The sequence below is a fragment of the Embiotoca jacksoni genome, unplaced genomic scaffold (assembly GCF_022577435.1).
Source record: "Embiotoca jacksoni isolate LCO1_2020_lvr unplaced genomic scaffold, fEmbJac1.0.p SCAF_9, whole genome shotgun sequence".
NCBI lineage: Eukaryota > Metazoa > Chordata > Actinopteri > Embiotocidae > Embiotoca > Embiotoca jacksoni.
The window spans coordinates 9,017,612-9,033,446 of NW_027185447.1; the positions used below are offsets into that span (position 1 = coordinate 9,017,612).

The following is a 15,835-nucleotide window of genomic DNA, read 5'->3' on the forward strand; positions in this document are numbered from 1 at the left end:
GGAGGAGGAGATGAATTATTCAACCAGCCAGTGCCGCTCGGCTCTGACGTCTTGTTGTGTTTTACGGGGAGGTGAGGCGGAGCAGGCAACAACAAGCAGCGCCTCCTCACAAGGCTGCCGTCACATGACAGCCCCGGGGATACAACATCCAAGGAACCTCGATTTTTTTTTTTTTTTTTTTTCCCGAGGACAGGGCATCATTTCAGAGAGCAGCAGCAGAATAATAGCTCCCTCTCAAAATGACAGCCATCGCTGCGGCACACCATCACAGATTGCCGGTCTATCACTCCCCAACACACACAGGATGAAATGACAGCCCTGCCCCGCTGATAGCGAGGCATCGCAGCCCGAGTAGGTGTTCCTTCTGGTTTAGCCGGGCTTTGATGTTATTATACCACAGCGGTGCAATATTCAGCTCCCGAGATTCACTACCTGCAGCTGGGTGATCTCAGTGTTTGTGAAGCTGAGAAAATGGAAGGCTGGAAAAAAAAATACTACAACAATAACAAAAAAAAAAAACAGGAATGTTTTATCTATTCTGTTAAAAAAAAAAATTCTATTATTCAAGAGCAAATGTAGGACATGAGTATTATCAAAACAGACGGAGAAACAGCCCCTGAGCTCTGCTGCAGAATTACATTTCATAAATGTAGGGGAGAAATACACGAGAGGGAATTAAGCGCGTAGTTTCCTGCTTCCTCTTTTTTTTTTTTTCAATTCACAGACTTGAACAGTGATTAATCAAAATTGTTTACCCTTAAAACAGGATTATCGTGTCTCACGGCTGCCTGGATATCAGCCGTGTGCTCCGCCACACAAACAACTCCGTTTACAAAGAACGTGATTTATAGACATATCAGAAGGTATGAAAAAAAAAAGAAAGAAAAGAAGATGGAGGCGTAATCTTGTGGTGTAACTTAGTCGTTTATTTTAATTCCACAAATTTTTCAAAAAAATTACAAAATACTCAAATGGAGAGAACACAGGACTCACAATTTTTCTTATTATTTCTACTTTTTGTTTACATTGTGTCATCCCATGGCGACTACTCATATATACAATAAGCTTCAAGATACCAGTATATATATAAATCTTAGCAGTCAGAATTTACATTCTGCTATTGCCGCTTTGAAACAAGAAGCTAAACCATTGACAACACTTAACATCAAAGGTTTTGGAGACACAAAAAGAGGGAGTAAAAGGCAAGGGAATCGTCAGGAAATGAGGCAAAGGGTGACGACGATGGTGAATAGTACGTTGTCCGAAGAGACGCAGGAATCGGTGGCGAGACAAGAGTGACAGGCTGTTGTCAGGGCTTTCGAGAATAGGTCTCCTTTAAAAAGGACGGGGGTGTGTGTGTGTGTGGGGGGGGGGGGGGGACATGAGTTTGGTGACCTTTGCAAGCATTTAAATGCAAATTATGGTGCTCCGTTGGAAGATAAGTCACTTTTAAAATGCAAGTACAGTTATCTTCAATTGTGGTTGGAATAAAAATAAAAAATAAAAAATAGCCACAGTTTTCTAAATGTCCACGACAAGTCAAACAGTCTTCGTCCATGGAACAGATGCGGAACTCATCAGCGAAAATAAAAGGGCTCAATGTGCACTGGTAGGACAGGTCAACACTACATGTAACAGTCAGTGGCACACAAACACACCACTCCTGAAGCCCAGGAGGCCGTGTGCATCCCTAAGGAGCCAAGGCATACGAAAACATTGAGGTACACACACACACTCACACACGCACGCACACACACACACACACACACACACACACACACTCACACTCACACTCACACGTCGATCCGAACCCTCCCGGTAGTCACGTGTCGGCAGCCCCCCCCCCTCTAGTGTCACAGTGAACATTATTACAGCCTAGTCGGAGGATGACTCGGTCGGATTTGAGCCCTGCAACAAAACACCGATGACCGGACCGGGCGAGGAACACAAGCTTAGCACCGACTCACAACCGCTCACACGTTTAAAAAAAACAACAACACAATCCTTAACAGTCCCGTTCGGCTCCCGTTACAGTGAACAATGTTAAAATTCCCGTCCAGATTATTAAAAAGAACTTAAAAAGATTTTTTTTTTTTTTAAATTTTTTTTTTTTTTTTTTAAAAGTTCTTCAGTTCAGCCAATTTTATTTCACGCGTCCCGAGTGTTTTACAAAACCGTAATTAAAATCTGTAAAAACAACTGAAGTGAATCGGAGCACTTCCTCCACTTTGTTCACCTGGAATACAAATTTTCGGCGAAAGGATGCGACCGGTCGAGTTGAGCTCGAGGACACTCCCCGCGGTGCAAAGTTTCCTCGTTGATCCGCGGCCTCGGCGCGCACTCGGCGGGAGAATCGGCGCCTGCCGGGGTCACCTCTTCCGAGTGTTTCAAAATCATGAACTCGACGCGGCGAGTTTGCACATCCTGACGACCTGCTGCGTGTCGAAGCGGTGATGAACGGGGGGGCAACGGGTTTGTGGTTCACGTGGTGAATGTGGGACTGAAGTCTAACACAGTGGTGTCAGAGGAACCTCACAACTGAACTCTCAGAAACTGCTCCTGTAATAATGCCATGGTGCTCCCCTCTGAAACAAGGGATAATGCTTCAAAACAATTAGATTGGAGGTTGAAACGACTTGATTTGGAGTCCACACCTAGTAATAATAATAATTATAATAATATTTATATGTTTATATATATACTATTTACAGACTCAAAAACGCCATGCTGTAGCTTTTCTTAAAATTATGAAAAACCTCCGACAATGTATTAAAATAAATGTTGAATTTAAGATAGCACTTGTTATTTTTCCATAAATGGTCTGACAGGTCTTGTCGTTTTTTTTGTTTTGTTTGTTTGTTTGTTTTGTTTTTATTTTTTTGATAAGCACAGTGTCTTGTTCTAGCACCTACAAAAAACGTCAGGGAAGCTTGTCATGCAGGAGTCTTGAGGACGTTGTCACTACTGGCTATATACCAAAGAAAGTCAATGTCTTGAAAAATAATAATAATAATAATAATAATAATAATAATAATAATTATTAAAAAAAAAAAGTCTTTGACAGGAAAAAAAAAAAAAATGTCAGAAGGGTTCTCAGACGATCCACTTGGCCTTTTTCTGTTCTTTAAAAGTGAGTGTGTTCAGAAGACCCCTGGCGAGCCTCCGCAAGACCGCTCCGTAACAACTTCCTGTCCTGCACCCGTCGGTCGCCGCCGCCGCCGCCTCCGCCTCCGCCTCCTCCTTCGGCCGGTTACAGCTGCTTGTCACTCTCCTTCTTCAGCCGGCTGAAATGCAAAAAGGACACACGAGAGTTTTAAAAACCAGAAGATCCAAAGCAGACGCGAAGACACACTTCACGAGTGTGGTGTGCGTTCGCTCGTCCGACCTGTAGTAGTCCTCCTGGCCAGGCAGCGGTCCTCCGTGCATGTGATGGTGCCCGTGGAGCCACTGCTGCTCCATGGCTAACCGCTGGAGCTCCGCCGACTGGGCATGCATGGCCTGCAGCTGGTGGGCGGCGGACATGGGTGGTGGAAGACCTCGTGGTAGGTCCCCGGGGTATGGAGTACCTGGAGGAAGCACAAACAAAAGATTGGACCGGCAGTGTGGCAGAGCCGGGTGGGTGGGAGAGGCGGGGGAGGGGGGGAGGGGGACGGGGGAGGCTGGCAGATCGGACGTGATACTTCTGGTAATGAGAGCCGATGCTGGACGAGAGCTTACCGAAGACGGGGTGGCGCAGCATCTCGTGTTCGTGCGGCGACTGGCCCAGGAGAGGGTTGGGGATGGCGCCGGGCGGGTAAGGGAAGCGGGCCAGGTGAGGTCCGCCTGCCAGGTGATCTACTGCCAGCGGGTGGGCCCCCGAACCTGGAGGACACACAAGGCATTCACCACCCCCTGATGGGCGTTAGAGTCGTGGGTTCAACTCATTGCCAGATTGTATATCACAGACGGTTGCATGCGACAGAAATTGGGGATCCGCAGCTTCATGTAACGTTACTCCCCTCGGCAGCGACCAAAAGAGTGCAGGGACCGCGTCACTATATTTATCCAGTGGAAAGCATCTGCTCGCTCCGTCAGATACTATATAATGAGCATATTATAACACGTTGTCCAATCTCCCGTGTCAACGCTACACAGAGAACGGTACCGGGTGAAGTAATTCAAATTATTAGTCATTTAAAGTCCCCTTCGTTCAGTCTTTGCTGTGACGAGAGAAGAAACGCGAGTCAATACGTTCGCAGGCGGTTTGATAAAATGACAGCACGCTGACTAATACCCTATTTTGCATATTAGAAAAGATACTTATTCGACCTAATCATAACAAATCAGGTGACTTTCTTACTGTCATACGCGCGTATTTACCGCAACCTGTTTGAAGTTAAAAAAAAAAAAAAAACTCCTCTGAGCGCAGATAGGTTCGATGACCTAATCACCAGAAGTGGCACCATTTTAAATATGGAAGAATATTTCTGCTGCCTCTGACAACAGAAATTTGACCCTGGCATCTATCATTTTTTTTTTTTTTATCCAAAATCTTTCATACTGGTCATTATAATAGTGTAATTACAAACAAATATACATTTCAGGATGTTTTGCAGTGCAATTGGTCTCCTAAGAAGTTGGCACATCTGGAGTAGGTTACAGTTAATCAGTGGAGCACCCCGAGGCGCTACCGCTGCTCCTCAAATAGTTTAGAAATATATTAAAATGGTTCTACGTGTTGATAATACGGATCTACTTTTCAATGTCAAAATATCCAATTACATTTCACAACAAGAATCACATAATAAAACATTCCAAAAAATGAAGTTAGAATATTAATACTTTCATTTACTGATAACGTTGGAATAACCGTGTACAAAAGATCAACGTACAATCAAACACGTGCTGTTTGAGATTTATTCAATCTTCTCCATTTATAAATTTAACTATAGGAACGTCACTGATAAAAAAATAAATAATTGATATGCACTTTATTCATGAATGGAAATGATAAAAAAAAAAACGACTGAACTAAAAGATGATGGAAGTAAAAAGTAAAGTCAATTTTTTTTTTTAAAAGTACAAAAATCGTACTTTTTTTTTTAACAAAACCAAAAATTTGGGTCAAACCAACCGCGTTTGACAAATGGTGAGAAATTTACAGCGTTTAGTTCCTCAAAAAAATTGATAATGCAAATTGAATATGTCCTTGACTGAATGGCGTCATTTCAACAGTAAAGAAGCATTGACGAACACAAAGCAGGGCTTTCTTTTACCTTGGTGAAGGGGATCTTGCTGGTGGAGGTGGAGGTGGGAGTGAATGTGCGAGTGCTGGTGGTGGTGCGGCGTGACATTGAACATCTGTAGACGGGCGATGGGGTCGTTGGCCACGGTGGCCATCCGCTCGGCGTGGAGTCTCTCTGCAGCCAACCTCTCCGGGTAGCTCATTTCGGGCCTTAGCTGCGGCCCGGCCAAGGCTAGCCGCTCTCGCTCCAGCGGGTTCAGGCCCGGGTGGAAGGAGGCGAACGGGTGAGGGCCGGCCATGGGGGGCAACGTGATGGCCCCGTGCCGGGCAAAGTGCTCCATGGGGTTTGTGGAAGGGTGCATCGAGTCCATTTCCGGAGGCTTGACCTCGAATCCGGGTTTCATCCTCTCCCTCAGCTCCCTCTCGCGAATCTCCCTCTCGCGCATCTCCCGCTCCCGCAGCTCGCGCTCCCGCATGGCCGGGTCGGCGTTGTACAGGCTGGGCATGTGGTAGGCCAGCAGCGGGTCGGCGGGGTTGAGGGACACGAAGAAGGGGTGGTTCCGATTGGTGGGCGACATGACGTGGGGTCGGGCGTACTCGCTGAGGGTGCGCAGGGCGGGGGTGTCGGGGCCGATGTACGGAGGCACGGCCGCGATCGTGGTGGGGGGGCCGTCGAAGTGCGGGCGCATGTGGACGGGGCCCCCCATCTGAGGTTCGCCCATCCTGCCATCATGGGAGGAACTGGAGGCTTTCTGTGAGCAGCGGTGAAATGCCCGAGTTTAGTATGACGTGTGAAAAGAATGAAACCGAAGCCAAACACAAAGTGAAAGGGAGATCGAGGAAACTCACCGCAGCTCGCTCCGCTTCCTTTTCTCGTTCCCGCTCTCGTTCCCGCTCTCTTTCCCTTTCCCTCTCTCTCTCCTTCTCCTCCCGGACTTTCTGCTCTGCTTCCCTCTTGGCTCTCTCCAGAGTTTCCTCTCGCTTCTTGGCCAGTTTCGACGAAGCCAGCGGGGTGAAGTAGAAATCTGTGCGAGCGCACGAGTTGTAGCCTCGGTCGAGGTGCTTGTAGAACCTGCGGTTTAACACATTCAAGACGTACTCAGAAAAACGGACAGATGTTCCGGTCCATGAATTAATACTTTTTACAAACGGAGAAAACAGGCCACGGCTCGTGTTTAAAATTAAACACGAGCCGTGGCCTGTTTTAAATGTCCCATTAGATGAAAAGACAGCTCGTATTAGCTTACACGAGTCCATTATTCACACGGAAACAAACTCCCTCGTCTTTCCCGTTTGCTGCTGCGCTGAGTGTGTATTAAAATTCTCATTGCTATTCATTGACGGTCTGAGAGTCACTTAAGCACTAGGCAACTACAGATACTCATATTCAGATGCCTCAGTTCACTCACATCTCACTGTAATTAATCTCCCTCCTCTCCATCCCGGATAATTTGCGAGCCATCAGCCACTCACAGCTCAAGGCTAATTGTGGCCTTGGATGCCTGTTTTGCTGAGGACATTCGATTTGTTGCTGACATCAAAGCCTAAAAACCTGAAGGCAGCGACTCTTTATTGTAGGATGTTCAGGAGCTAATCAGCATTCCCCCCCCACCCCCAACAAGGCAGCAAGCAGCTCTCAACAGACTACTGATAAACAACAGTGTGTGCAGGTGTGCGTTTCTCTCTTCTACATTTGTTTGATCTTCTGCTGACCTCCTGTTCGGTTAGAGCGTGGGCGGACGTACCGTGCTGACTGGCTGGCGTGGCTGGGCGTGTTGACGACGGTCGGCTCCGGGGAGGGGCTCCTCTGCGGGGGCGGGGGGCTCTCTGGCTCCTCCGACTCGTCCAGAGGCTCCTCTTTGATGTGCACAGGCGGAAGTACCGGACCCGGACCGGCACAGGACACTGAGGCAGGAAGTGGCATGGAGATTGAAGATGATGGAGCGGAGGAAGATGGAGGCTGCAAGCCAGGCATAGAGTTTGATGAGGACGGGGGAGGGCCGGTTGGAGGTAGAACTGTGTTGAAAGGGTGAGACGTGAAAGGCGGCTGAGGTGGCCCGTTGGGGTGCGAGGCTGCTGCAGAGGGCGGCAGAGGAGGAGCGGGGGGAGGCTGGTGACTGGCTGAAGGCGGGAGGGTCTGGGACTGCGTGAGAACTGGAGGCTGGGCTGGGGGAGGCTGAAGCTGCTGCCCCTGAGGCATGAGCTGGAGGGGAGGTGGGTGTGCTGATGGAGGATGGTGGTTGGATAGGGAGCTGAGGGGCTTGAGGGCGGGAGGTGGAGGCAGGTTTGAAGGCATCTGAGGGAATGGAGGTGCTGACGCGTGAGGCGGGTGTTTGTGAGACTGTGGGTTGGGTATCTGAGGGATGGGTGTGGTTGGCGGAGGCTTGATGTGAGGCATGGACATTGGTGCAGGGGGTAATGGCTGCTCTCTGGGCGGCTGGCATCCGCTCTGTGAGGACGACTGGGACTGGGAAGGAGGAGTGTGAGGCCTCTGCTGTGATTGGCCAGAGACTGGCGGGGGTGGGACCTGAGACGGACCCACAGGGAATCCCTGCGGGGTCATGGAGTGAGGGTGGGGCATGTATGAGGGGCCAGGCTGCAGTGGATGTGGCATGGGAGGCATGGGCCCATGATGTGGGCTGGGTAATGATTGAGGTGGGACTGGAGGGCCAGGAGGCGGAGCCTGAGTCATAGGTGAGTGTGGAGAGGGAAGCCTCTGAGGGTGGAGGGACGCTCCTGACTGGATAAGAGACATTGGGCTTGCCTGGGGCAGAGGCTGGGGAGGTAGAGAGGCGGAGGCCGCTGCAGGGGAGACCTGTGGGGGCAGTGAGGGGGCTGAGGTCGTAGGCGGAGGAGGCGCCGAAGAGGCGGCTGCGGGGCCCGGTTGACACTGGATGACGGGAGGGTGCTGGCTCTGCAGGAGCTGCTGCTGCTGGGCGGAAGAGTCTGAGTCGCTCTCATTGTCCCGTGGGCTGGGGATGCTGGGCGAAGAGCTCCGGTTGTCCTGATCAATGTCTTTAGGATCGCTACTGAGCTCCTCGTTGATGCTGCGCCCGTCAGAGCTCTCGCCCTCTCCCTCCCCCTCGCATTCGGAGGGCGAGTCTGGCCGACTCAGCTCCTGAGGGACAGAGGAGCGAAACGGATGAGCGTCATCACAGCGTCAACGAATTGCAGTAAAACACACACACACGGATAGGCAAAGACTGCCGACTCACCTGTGTCTTGGACTTTTTGGCGCCGGCCCTCTCGGGCTCCTCCGTGTCCGAAGCTCCCTTCTCTCTCTGCCGTTTGGCGCTCTTCATCGGTGAAGGAGCCTCTTCTTTAATCTTCTGTGGAGCAAAAGAAAGCCAAACCATTAAAGAGTACATTTCCCAGAGATGCATGCGTAGAAAAACAAGGTCTCAGCGACTCTAAGCCACGTTTACCTTGCTTGGCTTCTTCATGTTGTCCGTCTTGCTGTCGGTGCTGTCGGTACTCGCTGCGCTGGGTGAGGTTCGTCCGCTGGAGCGCAGATCCTCGTTGGTAGGCGAGGCTCGGCCATCTGGACTGGCTGTCTGCTTCTTACGACCACTACGTAGCGTCGACATCTAAGAGTCAACATGATCAAATGTTAATGTTCAATGTGGTTTGGACAGAGAAAATGTACACGGCCATACACCACTATATGTTTCCAACCATAGAATGCCTTCAGAAAAGCAAATATGTGAAAAATGTATGTGAAAGTTGTTCGTATAATATCTTTTTGTTTTGTCGTCTGCATCACTCCAGAGATAACTCTGGGGATACGGTTCCTAAACGTGGAAATAGATGGATGGATGTGGAGCAGGAGTGTTTGGCGCACCGAGCCTCGGTTCCGTCGGGTCCTCATGCTATGCTTCCCGCTGAGTCCATCCTCTTCCTCTTTGACAGGTTTGAACATAAATGGCGGCGGGTCCACAGGCTTCTCGATGGGGGGCAGCTCACCGTACTTCTTGAAGTGAATGCGGCAGTCTGTGCACAGCAAGATGTTCTCCCGGCCCCCGTGGTGCCAGTCCTTGGAGGCTGAGGAAAGCCATTTACAGTTGTGAAATAAGGAACTCACAGGCAGCGAGAGGTACCAAACAACACAGAGAAATGATGTGGCAGTAACACGGAGAATGTCCTGAACCAACTTTGTAGAACAACATAATAAGATTATTATATTTTTGAACAGGAGCTGAATCGTGGAGGATGAAGTCTGATCTATACTCTGCTACACACCGTTCTTAAATTCTCAGTTATGTACTAATAAGGTCTGTACGAGTTAACACTATGAAGCCAAAGTTATTAGCGAGCCATGTTGCGACGGCAGTAATGCAAGTGTGATCGGATGGGAGGCTGGCGCTGGGAGCCAGCGGTGGGGAACGAGGAGAAGGATAATGAGGTGGAGAGAGATGTGGGCTCGTGCCTGATTTGATCAAATTAGTCTTGACGTCCTCTGATGCCCATCTGTCACACACACACAGGGCTGTGTTTGTGCAGGCTCACACTGATCCCAAGACAGGACAGGAACAGTCGAGCCAGTCCGTATGACGAGCGTGTGCGTGTGTGAAAAGGATCGAGGAGTCTTACTGGTAGTGAAACAGTGGCGGCAGGCGTAGCCCTTTAGCTCCTGTTCGCTGTCTTCACTGTCAAAGTCATCTTCGCTGGCTGAGCTGAGGTCCACTAGAAGAAAGAGAAAGACAAAAAAAAACCAACACTTCACTTACATGGTTTTCCCAAAAGAAAAATCTCAGATCATGTTTCAGTCTTTCCTCTCTGCTGCCACTGAAGGGGTCAAATGTACGTACAAAACTCGCTTGAGGGGGGACGTGAAGGAGTGTTGACGGGAGTCGAAGCGGTTCGTGTCTTGATGCGGCGGAAGACGGGCTGGCGGCGGTGTCTGCGGTGGGCTCGACAACTCGCTGCCTCGGGAGTCTTCTTCCAGTAGTAGTAGAAGGTAATTAGCTCTCCCTGAAAGCAAACATGACAAATGTTGTTAAAACAGGAAAACACATCACAAACAAGAGATATTTGTAACAAGAGGCGACTGAATTAAAAGGATTTCAAGGTTAAATTTGTCAAAGCGGTTGAATGTTTTGAAAATTGCGCCTACGAAATATCTGCAGTTCGGTGGAATTGAATATGTGGAAAGTACATGTTAGCAATCGGCACGGTATTTCGCAGTGAAAGGCCGTGGAGTGGGTCAGTCCATGCCAGGGTTTGTAGATGGCTGGGCATGTTTGTGCTGCGGCCCTGTCTGTCCCAGGATTAGGCGAGGAGGCTCACTGAATGCAGGGATATTAGGATCAGTGCATTGGTGGCTGCCTGGGTGGCAGGAGGTTGAATGGGAACAAAAGAACATGTCAGGCAGAGCTTTGGCGCTACAAATAGGGAGTGAAATGGCTCCTCGCCCCTTCACTGGAAGAGTCAATTGAACTTTAATCAAACATTCGGAGGGGCGCGCTTGCCAGCAAGCAAGGCGGATAAATCCAGTGTACAAAAGGCCGCCAGGAAATCAATACCCAACTGAAACATTAACACATACAATCATGGATCAGAAAGCACTTTGCTGAGGCAGCCTGTGCATATTAACTACTGCTTTCCGGCCACACTCATAACACACGAGCCTTAAAAATTGGCAACAGGAGTCAGGGACAATTATGTCGTTTCCTGTGAGGCTTTGCCTTCTCTCCTTCACCATGAACTCTCACTTGTTAGCGGTCCTCCACCGGCGCTACAACAAATTCATGAAGGTGTGGCGTGTTGTTTGGGTGAGCAGTAAGTCACCTGTAATCTCTAAAGCCCAGAGGGCACCCATCTACTGTCTGAAGTCTGTTAAACTGCTGTTCAACAAAGCTCCCAGGGTTTAATGGTTATCGATTGTTTTCCTTCTCCGCTTCAGCTCAGAAACTTGACATAAATTAGTCAGTTCCTTGCTCTCTAAAATGCATTAACAGCTTTTCAGCAACAGCCTAACATCGTCTATCAAAATATACCAAAAAAAATAAATTAAAAAAAATACAACAGCAGGAAAGGATTTGATGAAATGGTGGACATTTATGAACTGCTGTAAAACCCTTTAGTTTCTTTTAACAAAACTACAAAATAACATTGAAAGAAACTCAGTATTTCACAGTATAAAAGTCTGATATTAATAGAAAGATAGAGGTAACTGCAGCTTTAATTCCTTATCTCTACTTGATGGTAGTTGTTGTTGGCTGTGAGGAAACACAGGTCAGAGACTAGCCAGTGGTTATTCCTATATCACTAACGAGTTTGTTTGAGTATCTGACATTAAGGACCACGTTAAGTCTTTCTCAATCGCTGCTTTGATTGGCAGAAAATGCTTGATTCAGTGGGCTTAGTGCCCCTCTAATAAGATCTCTCATCATGTGGCTCTTCGGGGAAATTCATATCTACCAGAGCCTGTAGTACTCCATCTTATCAGCCAAAGCAGTGCTGGGAACATTTACTGAGGATGTCCGAGTTGAATGAAACCTTCTCACATTTCAGGGTAAATTAAGGTGCTATACTGCTCCGGTGTAAAACAGCCCCAAAGCCCCACAGCTTGAACTAAGTTTTTTTTGGTCTTTTTTGAAGCCTTCTGCAGATGAGCACATCTGGAGTAGTGGGATGGATTCCACATGCAGGAGTCTTTAAAACATAACAAAAAACAAAAAAACAAAAACAAGGAAAGCTTGATGCTCCACTTCTGGAGCATTAACCGGCCTTTAAATAACTCTAAAAACATGTTTGTTCACGATCATGGAACAAACAGAGGAGCGACTGATTAATATGCTCCTGTTATGTCGCCACGTGTTTGTGCATCCATTTCAGCCGGTAGCAAGAGCTTTCTAGTCGTTTCCTGCGCGCCTCCCCTCTTCAACCTGGCCAGCCAGTTGGGAAGGCAGGGCGCAGGTGCTAACTGAGAGAAGGCAGGCATCCTGATGTGAAATCTAATTGAAATGTGCAGATCAAAAGTGTCGAGCGGTGCCGAGCGCTGGCTTCGCTCTGTGCTTAATGACTGTTCTCAGCAGTGCCTCTCTGCCTCCTCGCTGCAGGCTGACAACCACACAGCCTCAACAACAGCTTGGCAGACACAAGGAAAGGTCACCCTGCCTCTCCATCACTTACACCGTGTCAAGTACCATTACATTAGGCAGCGGCTAATGAAAACATTAACTTGGGCTTTTGAATAGGAATTAACAGGTGCACCGATGAGCTGCTGCAGCCGGATGTAAATGGGAAGAGGAAAACAAAAGAAGCAGCGTAACAAATGCAATGTAAATTTGTCATGTTGACAAAGGAAAGATCGTTGTCTGAGACATCACAGGCGACATGTTCGGCGTGCGGTGGAGATAGGACGTCTGAGTGAGAAGCAGTGGAAGGCGAACATGACGTTACTGTGGTTCAGAGAGGCTTTGTGCTGTAAATTAGTGTCAGAGGGAGACTGACAGATTACCTCTCTCAGCCTGCTTGCATGTCAAATTTGGGCCCTCTGAAGCCACATAAGTCCCATCTCTCACACTGACTGTGTACTTTTCTCTATCAAAGTCACTTTGTCATGCTGCCATATGCCAGCAGCAACACTTTAACTTCCATTACCTTCTGTTTCTTCTCCGTGATTGGGTGTTTAGGCAGCAGGTTTGTGTGAAGCTTCTGTGTGAAGTTGCCATTTTTGTCAGACTTGGACGACAGTGAAACAAACAATTCCACCAACCTGCATCTAAAACAGTGTCCGCAACAGTAAGAATTTATGGAAACACTTGAAATAGGAATGGAGGTAAGCCCTGGCTTCTGCACCATCATTTCCCCCCCCCAATCCACTAAATCACTGCAGAGCAGCACAGACTGCGCTGCTTCTCCGCAGAACATGAGATAGTGACAACATAAGCTCAGTATTATAAGGACTTTTAGACTGCTTCCATCTGCAGGAGCTTTCTGGCCGGTGGATTATCTGACAAGGAAAGGGCTTACCCTCCTATAACGACACTCGGGGCCTCCATTCCAGTTATTGCCACTTAAAATGGTCGTCTACATACGAGTAGTAGTACATGTGTGTCAAACAGATGTCGAGTTCAAAATCATGTGCAGCAATGTTTGCTGTGAGGTTCAAACATAGCTGACAAACATGTCAGGAGTCTCATCCATTATGCGATCATGTGATCCGACGTGTCGCAACTGGCTTTAATTACTTCAAAATAATTGCAGAAATGCTTGTGTTTGAATTCAATATTTGTCCTTATGAAAACATTAAAATATATTGTTTGGCTATTTTGGAGCATATTTCAGAGGGTGACATAGGAAAATGCATCTTGGAGATAAGGTTTTTAATGAGACCACTCTATAGTACAGTATAATTGTGTGTGTGTGTGTGTGTGTGTGTGTGTGTGGGGGGGGGGGGGGGGGGGGGGGGGGGGGGGGTTGAGGCTGAGTGGGAGCGCTCGATCCTCCTCTGGACTCGGTGGTCCTATGTAGGCGGGCAGGGCTGAGGGCGAGGGCTAAACTCATGTATTTACACCCTCATCCCCTCTCAGGCCCAGGCCTGAACAGATGGTTTCTGTTTTTCCTGGCAGATTTGTGACAGAGCCACAAAAGGCCCCTGCTTTGACATGAAGCCAAACGGTTAAGGCCGTTACTGGCAAGAGCAAGGGAAGGAGGAGAGAACAGGGGAGAGCTGAGGAGGGGGAGGGCTGAGAGTGGAGGAGAGCCGAAAGGGAGGAATAAAGAGCCAGCAGTGGATAACAATGGACAATCAGCACCGAATTCAACCGCAACCCGTCCTAAAAAACCTCTCGGCACATAAAAATCTCTGCTAAAAATTTGAGGCAGTTCAGCTGCAGTCGGGGAGCAGAGAGCGTGGGGAGCACGGGGTTTGTGGGTTCTGGTGGCGGATAGTGAGCTGTGTAAACATCCATTAAGGCAGCGTGAACCTGTGCTCCTCCTGTTTCCGCCTCAGACTGCAGCCTGAGGAGGGAGGATTGCTTCCTGATTCATTTCAGTAAGGTGAAGGGGGAAGCATTTCTGAGCTAAATCAAACCAGGGTTTAATTATATATGTGCCCGACCCCTGGACTTGGGATTCTTCATCGCCGCTGGCAGGTCGTACGGTGTATCGTTTGGAGTGGTGCTCGACTTTATCATCATCTTCACGCGGGCTGTAACCGTAAGGGGGAACTTTGTAAATGCGTATAAGGTTAAGAAGATCAGAAGCGTACTTGGGAGGACTGCACGGCCATTTCACATGCTCTTAAGTTAAAAGATGCATGTTATAGTGTTTTAACAGCATTCTTATGAAAGTGTTTGTGACATTTAAAGAATACAGATGACACAAACATTTGGCCGACTATGAACTTGTCATATAATGTGCTGAATGCTCGAGACTGGTTTAGCATTTATGAATTAATTGCCAATAAATCAACAATAATCTTATAAAAAAAAAAAAAATCCTAATATAAAGATTTCTGCAACATGACGAAGGACCAGGTGAATAAAATCTGTTTTATATATTGTAAAATATTGTGGTGGCAATAAAATGTTTTTTTTCTTCTCAATTTTCTAAAACAATTTTATTCTGAATTGAAGAAAAACAGAGTAGCTGTTTTATGACCGTTTTATTTCTATTGCCAAAGCTGTATGATTTACATACAGTAGGTGTTTTGGGGAATAAAATTCAGGTCAAATATTGGAGGTATTACCCACGTGTACAGTATGTAGTCAGTTAAAAAAATACACCGATAGCACGGTGACGCCTCGAACACGATGGAGATTGAATAGTGAGAAGATGCTGGCTGAGTGAGCAGGGTGCATGTGAAAGGCGGTTAAATAGAGAGACGGTCGCTGTTGTGCAGCGCCTTTCTGCTGGAGAATGACTAAATAAGCTCTGCTTTCACAGGTCAGGGATGCAGATGCTGAAGAATCAGCACTCGTGTTTTTCCTGCTGTAAGCGCTTTTGCCAATGAAAGCAGATTGGATGGCAACAGAGCCTTTTTGCTGGAGGGTCGATCCTGCGTGTTCTGCTGATAAGCTAGTCCCCAAAAACCACAACATGAAGCCTACCAAAGAACTCAATAACACAGGGAGCTCTGGCTCTCCGGGCTCCATCTATTAGGCTGAAAAAAAGCTTTTGCCTACACTCAGCTACGCTAAATTGCCTGTGGTCGGCTAAAAGAACATCAATACTTGCTGGTTGAGCCTCCATCAGCCGACAGCAATTTCACTGCCTAAACAAGTTATATCATTTACCAAACACCGATGCTGTTCTGTCACACCACTGACAGCTGCTGCCAACTGGACTAGGCCCCTGTAGTTTGGAGCTGGTTTAATTAGCGTTCGGACCTAAGTATTTATAATCACGCTCATCCCCAAGGTTCTGGCTGCTGAGCTAAGGACATGGCAATGAATTCAATTTGACGTCTGTACAGATTGTACTGGGGAAAACATCTGCTGCGAGGTTGTGTAGAGCACACTGTTCTCCTGTTGGCCATCCTGTAGATGACAGGGCCCGAGGGCACCGAGTGCTCCCTCTTTTCTCAGAGAGAACAAGATTCTAGCAAGAAGCACAGCACCCCCTGGTTAATCTGCACGCCGACACAACGAGGCCATGTTTTAA

The 15,835-nt window shown here is 48.0% G+C and overlaps 1 protein-coding gene across 6 annotated transcripts in view; it reads right to left on the reverse strand.

Moving 5' to 3' along the window:
- Positions 1 to 905: 905 nt before the first annotated feature.
- The window catches only part of rerea (arginine-glutamic acid dipeptide (RE) repeats a), a 124,967-nt gene continuing 110,037 nt past the window's right edge, over positions 906 to 15,835 (reverse strand). For all 6 annotated transcript variants that reach the window (XM_069141630.1, XM_069141631.1, XM_069141632.1 and 3 more), the window contains 11 exons: positions 10,033 to 10,195; positions 9,815 to 9,907; positions 9,066 to 9,265; positions 8,650 to 8,811; positions 8,440 to 8,553; positions 6,970 to 8,342; positions 6,074 to 6,296; positions 5,256 to 5,976; positions 3,718 to 3,891; positions 3,386 to 3,566; positions 906 to 3,284 (listed from right to left, as the gene is read on the reverse strand). In XM_069141630.1, coding sequence (XP_068997731.1) covers positions 3,251 to 3,284; positions 3,386 to 3,566; positions 3,718 to 3,891; positions 5,256 to 5,976; positions 6,074 to 6,296; positions 6,970 to 8,342; positions 8,440 to 8,553; positions 8,650 to 8,811; positions 9,066 to 9,265; positions 9,815 to 9,907; positions 10,033 to 10,195 — 3,438 coding nt within the window. In that variant the 3' untranslated portion in view covers positions 906 to 3,250. The remainder of the gene's footprint in view (positions 3,285 to 3,385; positions 3,567 to 3,717; positions 3,892 to 5,255; positions 5,977 to 6,073; positions 6,297 to 6,969; positions 8,343 to 8,439; positions 8,554 to 8,649; positions 8,812 to 9,065; positions 9,266 to 9,814; positions 9,908 to 10,032; positions 10,196 to 15,835) is intronic.